The sequence below is a fragment of the Apis dorsata genome, unplaced genomic scaffold, assembly GCF_000469605.1.
Source record: "Apis dorsata unplaced genomic scaffold, Apis dorsata 1.3 scaffold_65, whole genome shotgun sequence".
Taxonomy (NCBI): domain Eukaryota; kingdom Metazoa; phylum Arthropoda; class Insecta; order Hymenoptera; family Apidae; genus Apis; species Apis dorsata.
The window spans coordinates 257,045-275,873 of record NW_006263364.1 but is presented as its reverse complement, the minus strand read 5'-3'; the positions used below and the strand labels follow the sequence as shown (position 1 = coordinate 275,873).

The following is an 18,829-nucleotide window of genomic DNA, read 5'->3' as shown; positions in this document are numbered from 1 at the left end:
TTTTTTTTTTTTTTTTTTTTTTTTTTTTTTTTTTTGGAGATAATGTTCCTCGATCGTTCCTTTCAAGCATATTATGCAATGGTTATCTTCAAACGATTGTATTGGATTTTTCTTTTTTATTCCTTTGACGATATATAAAAGTTGTTATGTTAAATGTTCGATTTTAGAATTATCCAGTTAAGAGGATATTGTGAGGTACATTCTTTTTTATTCTTCAATTCGAAATCATTTCATCTTCTTACAAAAAATATATCGAATCTTTCTATCATTCGTATTTCAATAACATTCACAAATATTTTTAACGAAAAATAATCAGAATATAAAATAGAGTAAATTTTTGAAGTAATCATTTTAAAAAACCATAATTTTTTTTAGTTCTATTTCTAAATTTCATTATCACTACTTGATATCATACATAATATAAGCAAAATTTTACATTTCGACACGTAATTTATGACGAATATATCACATTATTGCTAGATGTCAATCATTTTTCATTTTCGACGAAGCGTACAAATTTAAAAATTCGAAGAATTTTTTGCTTTCCATGCATTTTGCATTTTTTCCCTTATATATTACGTATACCATTGTATCTATTTTTATTTTAAAATTAAATTTATTCGAAAGAATTATTAGAAATTGAAAACTACGTTCATACTTAGATTTATTTAGATACTTTAGATACTTTAAAGTATCTAATTGTGAGAATAATAAAATGTTTACATGAAAATTTCTTTCTAGATAATTTTTCAAAAAAAAAAATAAATAAAAGTCATTTTGCAGAAATTCTACCTACTTCTGTTCACTTAAAAAATATAAAGTGATTTTAAAATAATTTTCAAAATTTTGGGCAAAAAATTTTGTATACTACTTTTATATACTATTATATATATTTTATAATATCAATATTTTATAATATCGGTTATTTCAAACAGTAGTTAGACTTCCCACATGTATGCAAATAGCATTGTACGATAGTGTTACAGGGAATTATCTCCCTTGTATTCACAAGCTGAAGAATATTTTATCTCCTTAAAAAAATGCAATAACGTGATGAAAAAAAATTAATTTTATGCCTCACAATAATGAACTTTATGTGTTTAAATATTTTACTACATGCTAACGATCATTATAGTAGACTTATCTCAATGGCTGTCATAATGACCATCCTGCAGAACTACCGCTGTGCTCAAATGGTCGCTATAATGTACACAGCCGATAGATAGCGTAGAAATAGGCGGAATAACAATAAATTATTTGCTACGGATCCATAGTCGTGATGTTTCTTTATCAGTTGCCTTAATGAAGAGAAAACGAAAGAGAAATGAGAAAATCGATAAAAAAAAGTATAAAAGCTGTCACCCAGTTCATGATGTAATATTAGCGCAATAGTTTAGTTGTCAATACGTTGATTCTTCTTGTGCAACTTGGATTTTTGTTAATTGTTAATACATTCAATGTTGGTGATATAAGTCATAAGGATGTTCTATTGACTAAGAAAGAATTATCTGGCTTATCCTTTGCGTATTTCCTTTGTTCAGTACAAGTGTTGTCATCGTTATGTGCATTTTAAATTTAATTATATTTTTCAAGTATTTTTTTGTACTTGATTGAAAATTAATATTTTTCACCGTGAATTTCTTTCGATTTTTGAAAAATTTTATCTAGAAATATTTTTTAGAACAAAATAGATGATGAAGAAAGCAATAAAATATAAACATTTTGTGCTAAATAAGTATTTTTTTCAGTTAACGAAAAAGATTTTAAAATAAATAAAATATGAATGAAAATTTTGAAAAAAAACAAATATTTAAAAATTAATAATTTTGCATATTTAATTTTTTAATTTGCGAGATTATTCATTTTTGATATTATTTTTAATTTATTTTATTTTCAAATAATAATAATAATATAAAATACTTTTCTATTCAAATCAAGGTTTGAATTTTTATTACATAAATTATACTTCGTTAGTTAATTATATGAAATCTGATATATCATATATATGGATTGCGTGACAAGAAAAATTTTTTGTTGAAATAATAATGAAGAAAGTAGCTGTTCTTATCTTGGCAAACCAAGCATTCAAACCTGAACGACCAAGAACTTGAGGCACTGAAATATCGATATTCACTTGGCGAAGTTCTTGTTTTAAAGCTACAGGAGAATCAAATTTGTCACGGCAACGATTCTTTTTTCGTTTAATTTCCCTTGAACGAAGTTTTGAACAATGGCAAAAATGAAAATTGAATTTTGGATGGGAAATAACATTACAATAATGCTTCCTGTTAAAGGAACAAAATTTAAAGTAATAAAAATGTGAAAAATATTTATTTATAAATGAATGATTTTCAAATTATGAAAATAATCATTATTATTCCGAGATTATTTGTTTCCTTTTTAAATTTATTATAATTTTATTATAGAATAATTATCTTTAAAAAATTTCAATCAAATTTTATTTTATTTTAATTTTTTCGCTCGATTTTTCATTTGAGAAAAATTTAATTTCAATCCGATAAATTGCAATAAATTTGTACTCAGTTGCATTTTTATTGCATTTATATACAGAGAAAAAAAAAGAATTTCAATAAATTATTTTATTATTCATACGAATGTTAAATATCTATATTTCGTATGTATAAAACTAAAGGCAAAATAATTTTAATTTTTTCATTTTTGTTATTTTTCATTTTTCAAACAATGAATACTTTTTCATCTTAACAGATTTAACAAATCATAAAAATCGAATAACTTGTTATAGACATTTGTTAGATGTTTGCGATCGAATTTCCAATTCGTTTAAACATTGGAAACTCTGACTATAAATGAAAGACCATCTGTACTACTTGCACTCTGAAAGAAAGTTTCCAATTTTCATCGTCACACGCAGATTTAATATCTTGCGACATTTTGATTGAAATATCAATAATACCAATAACCTCCCTGTACGATTCTTTTTCTGTTATTTGGAATTGTACCATCTATTTTTATAAATATTCCTTTTTTTATTTTATTATTGTATTATTTTATTATTTTATTTATTTTTTATTTTTCTAACAATTTTCAGTGAAAAATAACATTTTTATGGAAAATAAACAAATCTTTCAATCAATACATATAAAAGAAACAAACAACGAGTAATGAAAAATTCATAAAAAAAAAATTCTCTTTCTATTTCGTATAAAAAGACATTGAAAGTGGAGAAAAACAAAAAAAAAGAAAAGAGAATCAAAAAGAACTCGGATATAAAAAACATTGCAAAAAAAAAAATTCAAAACTGTTTTGTCTCTCAAAAAATCGCTTTGTCGAACTTAACCTATTTTTCCATTTTATCACAGAATTTCGTGACCCGATTTTCAAGAATGTTCATTTACCGTCAAATAAAAATAAAAATAATTTTATTTTTAAAAGATTAGAGGATTATATTTATATTTATTTAAAACTAATACCGATAACTCGAAATTTTTCATTGTTTATCTGCATATTTTAAACTTAAAAATTCTGAAAATTTTCAATTAAAAGAAGCGTTGAGCTTTTACAAAATCGACTTATACTTTTCCTGCAAAAGTGGAAAATAATTCGAGATAATTCGTGAAAAAAAAATATTTTTCAACTCGATGGAAGTTAAATAGAATTTTAATCTGGAAAAAAAAGGAACGAATGGTTTCGTGTATAGTAAAATAAAATACCCACGCAATCTAGAAATTTCCAACAACGTGATAATCTTTTTTAATTCAAGAATCAGAATTATTTCAAGCTAAATAGAAAGCTTTCACTAGTCGATACTGATCTTATCTTTCTTATTTTATATTGTTAAAGAAACTCAACCGAATATTTTATATATTCTCTATTATTCTTTTCGTTCAAATTTTTGCCTTTTTTTCTTTATAATAAATATATTTTTGTTCCAAAATACATTATATATTTTTAAACGTTTAAATATTTTCTTAATTAATATTATTTTAATTAATATTAAATTTTTTCTGACTCATTTTCTAAAACAAAAGAAATATTCAATATAATTTTTTTTCTTTTTTCTTTTTTACTTAAAATAAGCCAACAATCAATAAATACAAATCGAGGAAAGGCAAATGATTTTATACGCACTTCTTTTTTTTCCATTTTATTAAAAACAAAGAGATTTTTATTACAAAAAATTAATATTAAAAGAAAAAAAAGGAAAACACACACGAACAACATCGATAACAACAAAAGCTTATTTTTAAACAACAATGCAAATTTATCAATGATTTCACGTTATTATCGAAACGTAAAAATGAAAAATTAAAAATAGAAATAATGCATAAATGAAAATCTTTTGCTTCGTTCTCACAAATTTGTACTGGAACACAATTACATCGATAAAATATTATCTAATATATTCCTAAAATATTAATCGAACGTCATATTTATGCAAACAAGATATTTCATTGAAATAATGTTTTAATCATATCTTAAAACGTTTATATTCTCAAACACGTCACACGTGATACAACAATTGTTTGTCATACGACATTTAATTAACTCTTAATCAAAAAACGTTACTTTTATAAACCAGTCCGGTCATCTTTGAAGCGTTCGTGTGATCGTGATTAACATGTTCAATGCTGCATGAAATTTTGAGTTAAACGTTTAAAAAATAAACGAACGACCGGATGGAAATATTTTTTAATTAAAGGCACTTTAAAATCTAGTTATTATTCAACAAAGATGGAAAATCTAGTGATAAGGTAAATTTTAAATTTCAGAAAGGATTTTTGTATCCCTTTATTTTATATCCATATTAAAATGAAAGGTTATTTTTATTACTATTTCTTTAAATGAAATTTTCCTTTTTTTTTTTTGCATATTCCACATTTTTTCTATTAATTAAACATATAATATTGTTAAAACTAATTTTATTATTTATATTTGTTTCAGATGAGGAATACGGACAAAAAAGCGTATCCGTAATGCTTAATGGCCAAGAAACAGAATTGGAGATCATAGATCATCCTGCAGCAGAGATGTCGGTAAGTTTAATAAATTAATATAATTGTCAATATCCTTATTAACAATTTAATCATGCAAATATTTTTCCTTTTTTTTTTTAGTTTTCATTTTCTTCTCAACCAGTCTTTTATTTTCCATCCTTGTATCCATCATGCAGACGTTCTTATACTTGGATTTTTATAGCAAAGGGATTTTTATATTATAGCTCGTTACTTAAAATAATGAATTTATCTCGACATTGCATTATGCTTATCTTGTTTGAAAATACGTATTATACGTTTAAATTTTCACGAGGTATAAAAAAATATTAGACAAAAGATGTGTGTGTGTGTGTGTGTGTGTATCTACCTTGATAAAATTGAAATTCTCTCTTTTTTTTAAAAAGCAATTTCGTTTAACATTAATTCGTTCTAAGATCTTTTGCTTTTATAGATAAAAAAGTATAATTGAATTTTAAATATTCTTTTTAAATTATTTTAATAATTCAATATTATATATCACTATTTAATATAATATTCATAAAATCATAGAAAGGTATTCAAACTTGTAGTAAAGCTTCTCCTAATAAAAGTTTCGTTAACAATATTGTTAACAGCAAATTTTCTGTTCATCACAGGTTGAAACATTCTGCTCGACATACAATCCAGATGTTTTCGTAGTAGTTTATTCGGTAGTAGACAGACGAAGCTTAAAAATGGCTGAAGAGACGTTGCTCTATCTATGGAAGAGCGATTACATGGCTAGTCGTGGTGTGATTCTTGTTGGGAACAAAGTTGATTTGGAACGGAAACGTGAGGTTCCATCTGTCGGTGAGTAGATAATTAATAATAAAAAATAATCTTTAAAAAATAATCTTCGTAATTTTCAAGAAAAAAAAGAAAATTCAATTTAAATTGTCATTCAATTGTTAATTCTTTTTCTTCTTTTATTTTTTTTTTTTTTCAGTGTTTCTGTGCTGAAACAATTAATATAAAATCATTAATTAAGAAATGCAAATATTTTTATTTACTAAAAAGTTGAAAAAGTCGAAAAAGTAATGAAATAACCAACTTCGCTTGATCTAGTTACTTTAATTATTAAAATTACTTCGTATAATTAAATTTTGATAATTCTATGAAATAAAAATTTTTATAAACAAAAAAGATGAAGAATAAATTATAAATCATATTTATAAATCAAGTTAATTTTCATTTTTATACTCGTCAAGGTTGTTATTCTTATCAACTCTTTGCTTGATTACCCAATCGTTCTAACGAGAGCAGACAGTTAACATTTTGCGTGATAATTGCTCTACGTAATTATGCTTTCGTGCTTTTAAACATTAAATGAAATTAAATGAAAGTATGTATTATATGAATTGATAATATGAATTGATAAGGAATTTATCTTTCGAATATTCAATAATCTATTTCAACTTTTGGCATTTTTTAAAATTTAATTTTTTTATCATTATTTAATTCATAAATTCTTGTGTTATTAAATATATAATAAATAATATTAAATTAATGTTAATTATGGAATTTCAGTCAAGTGACCAATTATCCGGACAGAAGATATATTTAAAAATATTCATCATTTTAGAATGTTACTTCAATTATTTGTTCAAATCTAGTGATTCACTAGCAACATATATTCAACACTATCGAGACAAATTTACGTGCTTTGTGATTGGCCAATACTTTTAATAATTCATTAAGAAAATTTTTACAAAGGAAAAAATTGTTTGAAATCACCTCAGAAATTGTCAATTAAGCTTTGTGAAAGAATGTTCTATATTATAAAATATTATAATTCTGTGGAAAAAAGTATCATTTAAAACTTCTAACTTTTTTAATTAGAAACTTTTTTAGTTATTTTAATTGTTTTTTTTTTTTTTTTATTAAAGTTGGTCGACGTATGGCAAACAATTGTGGTTGTAAATTCATCGAAACATCATCAGGACTCGCCCATCACGTAGACGAGCTGCTGGTCGGCATTCTGGCGCAAATTAAGTTGAATCCTCAACGGGATCGGGACCAAGCAAATAGACGAAGAAGAAGCAAGCATCGAAGGAGAATTCTGAAACACCTGTTGGGTTTCAAGAGGAAAACGAAAAGCTGCGAGGACCTGTTCGTTCTCTAACGTTTCCCTGGTTTGAAATAATAACGACGATATAGATTCGTCGTCATTCAATCGAATGGTTTCTTATTTATTTTATTTTTTTCCTTTTTTTACATACAATAGATTTAATATATAGCAGAAAAGAGATGAAATTTGGAAAAAACTGGATATAAATTAAGATAAATATTAAAATTTAAAGAATTTAAAAATAAAAGAAAAAACTTTCATTCATTAGATTTTGACACATTATATCAGATAGCAAAATATAATTTTACACACAAAATTATGTGTGAAGTGTTTCCTAATTGATATTATTTAATAAAGAAATTTCTTAGATTTTTTTAAAAGATATCTTATCAGGGTTCATAATATCTTGTTTTTTTTATTAGTATTTGAATATTTCCAAATTATATGGATATTTCTCTATTTTTCAAAAATTTCGTGTAAACAAATTTGAGTCTTAAAGAACATCGTTTATTGGAAATGGAAGATAGATTCTATTTTTTTCGAAATTATGGGGAAGAATTCCAAATATTTCTAGGGAGTGAATTCGTATGTTTTGATCGTATCGAAATCGATTTGAATAAATTGAACAATATAAAAAAATATCATGGACATGAATCTGAAAAATTAGAGAAAGATTATACATGTGTATATATATTTTCAATTTTAAATATCAAATGGAAAACACGATTGAGAAAATATAAATTTATATAAATACAGTTGAGCAGATTTTCAGCATGATTTATCGAATGGCTGAATATTAGCAAATTTTGTTTTTACTATTAGATACCTCGTGAAACAGTATTATAATATTGCGACGAAAATTTTCAAGATACAATTTTAAGGATTAGAAATTAAGGAAATGAAGTTTATGATACCATATCAGAGGTGTATATAAACTTTATTCTTAATGCAAATTAAGTTACTTCAGCATTGATTATCTCATATGTTCATCGTATTATTATGTATATTTATTTTACAAAAAGAAATTATGTTGAAAACAGTTTAATGGAAGACGAAAATGGGGAAATAAAAACCATAGAAAAAGATCAATGTTGTTTGAATACTTCTCTCAAAAAATAAAAAATATTTATTTTAGATTTCTGATTTATAAAACGAGTTTAACATATAAATCTTGTATTGTTAATCATCTACAATGAACCAACAATTTCATTTTCCATTATTGAAAGAAAAAAATTTATTTCAAATAAAGTAAAATTATTTTTCTAAGAACTTTCTCATTGTGCAATATTAATTTCTTATAAGAATAAAGTAACTGAACTGATAAATATCAAGAAACTGATAATGAATCATTCAAATTGATTAACTAATTAATAGCGAATTGTCATTATTTTTGCAATGCACAATAAATAATGAGAAAGATTTTATGGAAATAAACAAAATCGACGAAAAGTTTAAAATATAAGTTTATTATTAAGAGTCAGTAAATGGTTTTAAAGAGATTAAGATCTATGGAATTCCTCGTTCTTAAATAATAATATAGTTTTTTTTCTAAATTTATCGATAATTATAATTTTTACGTGTTATTTATTAAAGAAAGTCAATTAATTCTTTATTAAATGAAAGTTTTTCTTCATCAAATAAATAAATTTTAATTATCATTGAATTATAGGTAACTACAGCAATTATATTAAAATTACATATATATATATATGTAATTATTGTGAAAACTAATTAATTTTAATATTATAAAATATTTATAATATTAAAATATTTATAATATTATAATTTTATTTTGAAAGAATATTATAAGTAACAAATTCTAGATAAATTTATAATTAAATTCTTCTTCAAAAATTAAATAAATTAATTGTTATTGTTGCGATTACCTATGATTCAATAATCAAAACAGGCATATCGAATTTGTAAATTATCTGTATTAAATCAAAAATTAAAAAAAACTTACAAATTTAAGCTTTCTAATTGTAAGTTGCAATTGAGATGATATTGAATTCTTTTTAATTTTATAAGCAAATTATAAATATTTTTATGCCATTTATTAAAATATCCACCAATATTATAAATTAGATATGCAATTTTTTCATTATTTATCAATTAATACTTATGTACTCATCGAATATTTGATTAGGCATCAATTATAAATAATAAATCGTTATAATCTTTCTATAAATTTAAAAGAATTCTTTACATAATTAATAATTAATAAAAAATAAGCAATCAGAAATTGAAGGCAAAAAATTTTTCATATAACATAAGATTACATGATAATATATAATAATATTTAACATTTGCTGATTCTATAATATACAGATAATACGTTAATCTTTTATAGTATCTTTGAATCCATCTTATTCATTCGGACTTTTTTCAAAAAAATAAAAAACTTTTAAAAAAATCTGAAAAATTTCAAAATTATTTATTATTATTCTTTCTTTTATTATTATTTCTATTTTATTGTATAATAAATTTTTAAATTAATAAAAAATAAATAAATAAATAAATTTTTAAATCATCGAAAAATTTTACTAATCGATAAAAATCAAAAATATAATGAAAGTATTCCAAAATTTCAGATTGTGTCCAAATAGGTTCAAATATACTACGAAAGATTAATAAAAAAATTAACTTATCACTCAATTAAATAAGTATATCTTTAAAGATTAAAAAAATTATACAAAATAATATTTCGATTTTAGTCTTCGGACGCAATTATGTTTCTAAATTTTTTATATCACAGAATCACAAATGAAACTTCAATTTCTTGCATAAAAAAACATTAAAAGAAACTAAAAATTTTGTCAAATGTTTGTTTTACAGCGATATCTCAAATGATTGCCGAGATATAAAGACTCAAAGTATTCATAATACTTAATATAACGTGGAGATTATGAATGAGCTCGTGATCCTGATCTGCATTATTTTCTGAAAATATATATTACATCTTTCTAAGAGTTGCATATTACTTTTTCAGGAATCGCGGCTATCACTTGTCTGGAATTTGGAATAGATCAATAAAATAAAGTGCGAGCGAGAGATTCGAGTGAACAACAAGGACAAAGATAATAAACGATTAAAAATTACTCTTTCCTTTACACAATGATATCCTAATAATCGAAAATTGTATCGAAATAAATAAAAATGCATTTTAAAGAGAAAGCTTCCACGCTTTTAATGATCGTTCACTCGTTATCCGGAAGTCACTATCTTCAGAATTACAGCGGTTTGTTTAATTTTAATAGAGTTTAATTAAGTTTAAAGTAAATGATTGATTGAAAAATTATTTCTTTTTTTTTTTTTTATATGAGAGATATCTCTGAAATCGAAAATTATATCAAGATAAATGAAAAACCGTTTTAAAGGATAAGGTTTTAATGATCAATCGTTTCAATCGTTGATCGAAAATCAAATATCTTTGGAGTTCAATAACAGTTTAAAATTTTATTTGAAACGATTTTTAAGAAGAATCTATAATATATTGCGTCTGAAGATTAAAATAATACATCCTATATGAGACATAAGGCAACGATTAAAGAATTTTTTATTCTTCTGAAAAAATTTCTATACCTAAATGGAAATCTCTTTCCAATATCTATATATAAGAAAGAAAAAGAAGCGGAAAAAGTGAAAATAAAATATCTATTTTAAAAAAGAAGCGAGAAAGCAGAGTATGTATTATAATATATATAAATTTATCGGTAAGTGATCGATAATTATCCGTGACCAATTAAATTGCAGTGACTTTATCAATTTTTGCGTCTCAAAAGTAGTAATTATGTTTTTTCCACTAACTTTTAAGTTTTTGCTATAAGATAGTGGATATCTCATAGCTATTACTATCGTAGTAAAACTTTAAAACTTTCATGGATTTATTGTATGCTAGGCTTTAGTTTAAGCCTTAGAAAAGATTCTCTATCCTGTAAATCGATTCAAGATGAATATGATTATTTTAAACTTCGAATGGGACCGTGTCGACATACGAATAAAAATCTTGTGTATGATGTCTTATCGTTTACTTCGAATTACTGACCTTATCCATAATTTCAATATTACCTATTTTTGTTCTTCTTTTTTCTTCAATTAAACTTTGTAATTAGAAACAGAAATATTAATTCTTATTTCTAATAAAACTCAATCTTTTTTCAGAATTATTCATATTTTTTGTTACATTATATATTATATACATTATAATAAAATTATCATTGCACGTTAAAGTTTTAAAATGTAGGATTACCGAAAAAACATATCAAATAATATTTTTACAATTTTTTTGCCCTTTTTCATACTTGATTAATAGTCCAAGAATCCTTTAATACAATTGTCCTGTAGTATGCAACATTGACACTTGCCAAATTAAAATATCAATTATCACTACAATTATACAATAGCATTAAAAAAAATTTATTTTGATGAAATCAATTTGATTACCTTTCTTCACAGACTCTTCAAAAACAGTTTTATTTTTCTTATATATATCATCAGTGAGAAACTGAAAAATATAAAACAACAATAAAATTATAATTTGTAATGATTTTGCATAATTTCAGAATAGCATAGAGAAATTATTAAATTTGTTCTTAAAAACAATTCTTTTGTATTTAATATTTTAATTAAACAAAAATTTGTATTCTTTTTCTCAAACAAGAAAAAAAATTCATAGAAAATCTGTTTTTTTTTTTTCGGTTATCATATTTGAAATATTTCGTATTATTTTTCCTTTGAACTCTTCAATAGATAATTAGTATAATACTTAACTTCTTATCAAAGAAGTAATAAATATAGTAATAAATATTGTGACAAAGTTCACCTGGATAGCATGGTAATGAAGTTGGGCAACATGGTACTATACGCAATGGTGGAGGACCCCTTGAAGGACAAATTGGAGGACATGGAATGCAAGGACTAGGAACTATCGGTACCCGACAAGAAGGAGGTAAGGCCGTACAAGAAGTAAACGAAACTGGACAAGGTGGTGGTGATGGACAACGAAGCATCGGTGGACAAACCGGTGGAGGACAACAGGGTCTCTGAACAGGCATATATGCAGGTAATTCTTCGATTCTCGGTGGTAATAGGACAGAACATACAGGTGTGGGTGGTATACATGGACATTTGCTGAAAAATAAATTTGTACAGTTTGAGAATAAGATAATTTTTTTGTTATTTTCCTATTAAGATTTTATTTTCTAAATTTATTACTTATATTTTCTCTTTATTGTTTATTTATACAGAATAAAAATGAAAGTTACGAGATAAAGTTACTTGATGAAAAAATTAAAAAAAATATAGAATATTTCTTCGTTCCAGATTTGTATTAGTTTTCAAGATTGAAACATAGAATTTAATAAAAATTAAAAAAAATAATAAATATATAATTTATGGCAAAAAATTAAATAATTGAAAGAAAAATAAAAATATGTTATATTTTTATTTCCAGTTTTATAATTTATTAAAATCTTTATTTAAATCTTTAAATTATAAAAAAAAAATTATTATTATATTGCAAAAAAACAATATTTTCAAAAGTTTATTTTAAACATTCAGTTTCGCAAAGATTTTTTCTTTATAACTATAAAAGATTGGATCTTTAACTGAAGAATAATAGGAAAAATAAACGTACCAGCACTCAATAGCACAAAGCAAATATTTCATTTCCTCCAAATCGTTCCATGTTCCCTGCGTTTTACTGCAACTCATTTTAAATTTAATATGAAAGATATTCTATTATATTTTAATATTTACAATATTTTCGTAGAGACCTTCTTAAGAGAGAAATTTAATGAATTACATATTTATATAATGATATAAAATACAATTTTGAATTTTTCGTTACATCGAATTGGTTATAATGTTTTGTATATAATATAAATAAAGTAATTAAAAATTTTCGAATCGCAATCAAAAGTTACCAAAAAGAATTCTTCAATCTTTTGTTTAAACATATAAAATTACTATGAAATTTAATTAAATAAAAATTTAGATATTTTATCAATATTTTAGTACTTTTTAATTCATATTTTAAATTTTGTTTTTAAAATTTTCTAGAAAAATTAAAATTTGAAAATATAAATTAATAATTTAACAAAATAGAATAACGAAAAGAAAAAAATAAAATATATTTATATAAAATATATATTTGAAAAAATTTTAATGTAGATAATATTTATTTCAATAATTTTTCTTAAATTTATTGTTAATGTTCTAGTGTAATTTTATTTCATACATAAAATATAAAATTGTTTATAAAATATTTTTTTATTTCACAATTAAAATAAATTGAATATTTATTAATATTTATAATAACAATCATAAATATACTTTCATGAATAATTTGATTAGAATTAAAAAATTAAATATAATTGTTTTTAATCTTCAAAATAAATTTTGTTTATAAGCATCACCAACTATATGTTTTTGTACCACTTGTCAATCTTTTATTCTTTAGATGATCATTTACAATTTTATATTGAATTATTCTATATATAATTTTTTTTTTAGACGATTTTAAAACGTTTTTATAATCTATTTATTTTACGATTTAAAATTTTATTGTTGGCATATAATGCAGCCACCAGAAGAAAAGAAAAAGACTCCTTATCAACAACTTATGATAAAAATAGCCTCTGTTTTTCCATCAAGATTCGCTCCTATTTTTTTACATCCTGCAGGTTGAAATCAATTTTTATGAATACAATCTATAAAATTTAATTATTATTAAATTATTATTATTATTATTAACATTTTTATTAATACAGGACCAACTACAGTATTCTTCTGGGCACCTACATTTAAATGGGGTTTGGTAATAGCGGGAATTGGAGATCTTAGACGACCACCAGAAACAATTTCTCTTAGTCAAACTGCAAGTCTTATGATTACTGGTGCTATATGGTCTAGGTATCTTTTAAATAATATTATTTTTTCTCAAAGATATATATGTATATATTATTTTAAATTATATTATAATAAAAAATCTATTATTTATTCATTAGATATTCCCTAGTTATCACACCAAAAAATTACAATTTGTTTAGTGTAAATGCATTTGTGTGCTGCACAGGGACGTACAGTTTTTTGAGAGGATTGCTTTATCATATGCAAAAGGATAAAGAATAAGGATTTTAAGAATTTATTATTATTATATCATTATTTTTATCATTATTATTATTATTATTATTGTTATTGTTATTATTATTATATTTATTATTATTTATAGTACATATACCATAAAAGAAATTTATATAAAAATATTTTATATATTAATTTTGAAATTTTATTTCACAGTAACGCTAACTATTCGAATATCATCATAAGGTTTGTCAGTTTTTGGATTTGTTTTTACTTGACTAATATTTTGTACAACCTCCATTCCTTTTATAACTCTACCAAATACAGTATGTTTATTATCCAACCAAGGCTAGAACAGATATAAAATAAATATTAATTAACATATATATTAAAAATTATAATTAAAAATTACACATAATATTAATCGTTATTAAAAAAAAAAAAAGAATATTATTTCAATTTACAGTTGGTGTTAAAGTGATAAAAAATTGACTGCCGTTTGTATTTGGTCCAGCATTGGCCATACTTAAAGTATATGGTCTATCGTGTTTTAAATGGGATTTAAATTCATCCTCAAATTCTCCTCCCCATATACTTTCTCCACCAGTACCAGTTCCAGTAGGATCACCGGTTTGAATCATAAATCCTTTAATTATTCTATGGAAAATATGTCCATTATAATAACCATTTTTTGCGTGAACGCAAAAATTTTCCACTGTTTTTGGAACATCTTTTCCAAAAAGATTTAAATGAATATCTCCAAGAGCAGTATGAATAATTGCTTGATCATAAATCTTCTGTACATTCGTAGCTTCTGTAGAGGAAATAATATCCTCTTTTGATGGTCTTTCATTAAAAACATCTCTATCACATTCTTGGCTTTTAGTATCTTCAGGTTCTCTCCTTGTAAACATATAAAATCTATTCTTTTTATAAGCTGTACAAAAAAGAGTTGGATCAGGACGATTCATTTCTAATGTAGGATTTTCTGCAGCTTCCATCTCTACAGTCACTGCAGCTGTAGTTTTTCTTGCCTTTCCCTATAAATTTTTACAATATAAATTAGTATTAATAAAAATAAATTTACAAATTTGTTTATACATACTTGAAATAAAGCTAATTGCATAGGACGAATATTTTCAGGTTTTCCCATAATTCTAATACATCGATTTGTATACAAATTTACAACTTTTACACCTAACATTGTACTATATAAAACTATATAACCCGATTCGTCGAAAACTATATTTCCTAAATTTGTTTCTGTTTTATCCAGTTCTCTTTCTACTGCCATTCTAAATATAATATAATTAATAATATAATTAAAATTTTAATAAAAAAGAATTTAAATTATAATCTAATTTAATTGGAAAAAAATGTTACCTTCGTCCGAATTCCATATTTGGCAATTGTTGCGTCACTTGTTGTAATTCAGAAAATCTTTGTAATGTTTCATCAAATATTCTATACAATTTTCCGGTACGAAAAGTGAAAACTCTAACTTTTCGATCTCCACTGAGAGAAGCAAATCTTTTACCATCTGGAGATATTGCTAATCCACAAGGATAAGTTTTATTTTTTGCAAATTCGAACAAATCTGTATCTAGCTTAGATTCAAATGTGACACATTTAGGAAACTTATATTCCATTTTAGGTCCTGTCCAATATTCTAAAATGCCTGCTTTATCCACAGAGATGCATATTTCATATATCGAATTATACTACAAATAAAAATTTATATAAGATTATATAAATAAAATCAAAAAATAAAATTATTTATGCTATTTTTTTTTCTTTTTTTTTTTACTTTCATAGCAACTACAGGTTTAGTATGTAATTTTTCAAAAACATGTAATGGTATATTAGTTCCTTGTCCATCATAAATAAAAATTTTATTAGATTCTTGAGCAGAAACTGCTATTGCAGATATTGCATCACCAGGAGAATATATCCATTCACAGCAAAGTGGTATATAATCCAGCTTCATCATATTAATCATATCTAAAATAAAACTATTAATATTTTACTAACAATTAAATTATATGTATATAATTTAAAATATATATATATAAAGTTATTTACCAAAATTGATAACATCAAAAATTTTAATTGTTTTATCTAAACTCACAGTACATGCATGAACACCATTGCAACTAGCAGCCATAGATTGTATAGCCATTAAATGTGCACGAAAATGTTTTACAAATTCTATAAGTTCTTCTTGTTTTTTCCAAAATTTAACATGACCATCACAACTACCCGTTATAATAAAATTTGATCTGTATAAAGATATAAATTATATAAATATAAAATTATATTATATTATATTATATTATATAACTTATAAATTATTATTATTAAAATTATTATATATAAATTAATATTAACTTTGTTACCACAATATGAGTGATTACATCTCTGTGCATATAAGATTTTTCATAACATTCACAACATGGTAAGTTATCTATGTATACTTGCTCATATTCCAGAACTGCAAAAATTAAATAAATTTAATTAAATAAATAATACTAAAAATTATATTTAATATAGTTAAATATGTACAATGTTTAAAAAATTTTATTAAATTTATAATTCATAATTTTATCAAAGTAAAAGAAATTCAAATATTATTTATTTATTTATTCATCATTAATATTAAAATATAAATTTAAATAATAACATAATAATTTAAGGTTATCCCTTTTTTTTCATATAAATATCAATATTTTTTTTTATAATTCAAAATCATATTAAAATTTTATAGACATGAGAGAATATAAACAACTAATTAAAAAAAATTCTTATTTAATTTATAAAATAGTAGAAAGAATAAATATAAAATAAAAGTTATGGTATTCTAACCTTTTTGTTTCTTTTGAGGTACAGCTTCTGAAGGTAATGGACCAATCCAATCTTCATTATCACTTTCATTATGTTCTCTTTTATTACATGACATTGTCATTAAAAATAAAAAAATATGATATAAAAAATAAATTATACTTAACGTTTAATATAATACAATATACAACACTTTTCTTAACTCTACTGTTGTATATATATGTGTATATATTTATTTTGAATTTAAATCTCATAATATCACAGATAAACTACATAATAGATTTGATATTCAATGTATTTTTTATCTTATATTTTAAGGTAATATCTTTTATTTATCATTCTCAACTTTCATTATATATATCTTTTTAATTAGAAAAAACTGTTTTTATTAAACGAAAATTAGAAATATTTTAAAAAATAGAAAAATAATTATATTATTATATATTATTATTTATAATTTATTTTTAATTTATTAGATTTTTATTTATAATATAGTTTAGAATCGATATTATATATTTCGAATCTATTACAATGCAATATTACTTTATATATTAATATCATGGAAATTAATATATAATAATATATAATATTAATATTATAGATTTGATTTCCAAAAATAAAATTATATCTTTTTAAATTTTAATATTTAATTTTTTCCAAAATAAAATTTTTTTAAATATTTAAAAATCATTAATATATGAAATTAAAAAATTAAATGATAGAATGCAATGAAATATATACAATAGAAATTTTTAGATACATTCTAAATCTTGAACTATAAAAATAAATTGTGAATTAATATTGTGTTTATCTGCTTGTCTATGATCATACATTAAAAGCATATAGAAGATAGACCCAAAAATAGAATAAATAGAATAAAGATATACATAAAACAAAAATTGATTATAAAATACCATCTCTTAAATATCAAAGACAAGATAAAGTAAAATAGGAATTTAAGATTAGTACCATCTGTAATTTTAAAAAGATAATTCTTTAAAAAAATATGTTTGATATTTTAGAGATAACGCTGGCAGTTAATTCTTATCCTATCTCTAATTTTCTGCCACTATTTTCTGTCCTGTATTAATTATTTATATCACTCTAAAAATAGCGTTAATTCTCGAATTTTACGAATGTCTCTATTCTTGTCTTATTATTTATTGTTCTTGTTTATATATTTTTTTTTTTTATAATCATATATATATCAACTAGATATATTTTCATAAAAAATTTTCTTCAAATTATTTTGTAAATAATTAATTTGTAATATATATCTAGAACAATTCAAAAAATATAAAATATACCTTAATATATATAATGATTATCAATTTTTTTAAATGGAATCATATATATTTGAATATATTAATCGATTTAACTAGTTATTTTCTATAAATAAATATTAAATCATATATTAAAACAAATCATTAATTTATAAAATATTTTAAGTTGATTTATTGTAAAATTTATTTATGAAAGACAAAATATATAAAGTAATATTTTTTTATTTATACTTTCTTTATTTTATATAGAATTTTAAACTCAACATTTTTATGTATTTATATTTATGTAATATATATTTATTATTTAAAATTATTTTTTGAGATTTTAATTATTAAAAATATATTAAAAAATATCGTATAATTGTAGATATCTAAATTATTTACACATAACAAAAATTCATACTTTAATTATACATACAATACATAATTTGATATTATTTTAAATATTTATTTTCTATTTATATTTTATGATTAAATATATTTTATTATATATTTAATATTATAATAAAATATAATGATAAAAGAAATAAATATAAATAAATTTGAAATAATATAAAACATAT

General features: G+C 22.4%; 4 protein-coding genes across 6 annotated transcripts in view; 2 read left to right on the top strand and 2 right to left on the bottom strand.

Moving 5' to 3' along the window:
- Positions 1 to 8,147, top strand: part of LOC102681584 (GTP-binding protein RAD-like) — a 41,513-nt gene extending 33,366 nt beyond the window's left edge. For both annotated transcript variants that reach the window (XM_006609933.2, XM_006609934.2), the window contains 3 exons: positions 4,924 to 5,015; positions 5,612 to 5,804; positions 6,881 to 8,147. In XM_006609933.2, coding sequence (XP_006609996.1) covers positions 4,924 to 5,015; positions 5,612 to 5,804; positions 6,881 to 7,116 — 521 coding nt within the window. In that variant the 3' untranslated portion in view covers positions 7,117 to 8,147. The remainder of the gene's footprint in view (positions 1 to 4,923; positions 5,016 to 5,611; positions 5,805 to 6,880) is intronic.
- Positions 8,148 to 11,386: 3,239 nt separating this feature from the next.
- LOC102671398 (sperm mitochondrial-associated cysteine-rich protein-like) lies at positions 11,387 to 12,774 on the bottom strand. The gene is made up of 3 exons (XM_031515328.1): positions 12,698 to 12,774; positions 11,885 to 12,192; positions 11,387 to 11,448 (listed from the first exon to the last, which is right to left on the bottom strand). The coding sequence occupies exons 1-3, from the start codon at positions 12,772 to 12,774 to the stop codon at positions 11,387 to 11,389; spliced, it is 447 nt and encodes a 148-aa protein (XP_031371188.1).
- An 865-nt stretch (positions 12,775 to 13,639) lies between these two features.
- Positions 13,640 to 14,227, top strand: LOC102671253 (mitochondrial pyruvate carrier 4-like). The gene is made up of 3 exons (XM_031515327.1): positions 13,640 to 13,702; positions 13,799 to 13,974; positions 14,070 to 14,227. Exons 1-3 carry the CDS (start codon positions 13,640 to 13,642, stop codon positions 14,191 to 14,193), a joined length of 363 nt encoding a protein of 120 aa, XP_031371187.1. The 3' UTR covers positions 14,194 to 14,227.
- On the bottom strand, positions 14,011 to 17,203 carry LOC102681797 (peptidylprolyl isomerase domain and WD repeat-containing protein 1). Of its 2 annotated transcripts, XM_006609935.2 has the most exons (8): positions 17,008 to 17,203; positions 16,534 to 16,636; positions 16,228 to 16,424; positions 15,953 to 16,146; positions 15,529 to 15,866; positions 15,251 to 15,440; positions 14,610 to 15,185; positions 14,011 to 14,494 (listed from the first exon to the last, which is right to left on the bottom strand). In XM_006609935.2, exons 1-8 carry the CDS (start codon positions 17,105 to 17,107, stop codon positions 14,351 to 14,353), a joined length of 1,842 nt encoding a protein of 613 aa, XP_006609998.1. In that variant the 5' UTR covers positions 17,108 to 17,203; the 3' UTR covers positions 14,011 to 14,350. The 2 variants fall into 2 exon arrangements, with proteins under 2 accessions (XP_006609998.1, XP_031371186.1); XM_031515326.1 differs by lacking the exon at positions 17,008 to 17,203 and having other exon boundaries at positions 16,542 to 16,636.
- Between the last annotated feature and the right edge of the window lie 1,626 nt (positions 17,204 to 18,829).

Coding starts and splice junctions, on each gene's coding strand:
- LOC102671253 (XM_031515327.1), top strand. CDS start 13,640: ATGCAGCCACCAGAAGAAAAGAAAAAGACTCCTTATCAACAACTTATG. Junction 13,703..13,798: donor TTATGATAAAAATAGCCTCT/GTTTTTCCATCA, acceptor TATTATTAAATT/ATTATTATTATTATTAACAT. Junction 13,975..14,069: donor ACTGGTGCTATATGGTCTAG/GTATCTTTTAAA, acceptor TTTATTCATTAG/ATATTCCCTAGTTATCACAC.
- LOC102681797 (XM_006609935.2), bottom strand. CDS start 17,107: ATGACAATGTCATGTAATAAAAGAGAACATAATGAAAGTGATAATGAA. Junction 16,147..16,227: donor TTTTGATGTTATCAATTTTG/GTAAATAACTTT, acceptor GTTTTATTTTAG/ATATGATTAATATGATGAAG. Junction 14,495..14,609: donor TTATCACTTTAACACCAACT/GTAAATTGAAAT, acceptor TATCTGTTCTAG/CCTTGGTTGGATAATAAACA.
- LOC102671398 (XM_031515328.1), bottom strand. CDS start 12,774: ATGAGTTGCAGTAAAACGCAGGGAACATGGAACGATTTGGAGGAAATG. Junction 12,193..12,697: donor CTTTGTGCTATTGAGTGCTG/GTACGTTTATTT, acceptor TTTATTTTTCAG/CAAATGTCCATGTATACCAC. Junction 11,449..11,884: donor TTCATTACCATGCTATCCAG/GTGAACTTTGTC, acceptor GTATAATTGTAG/TGATAATTGATATTTTAATT.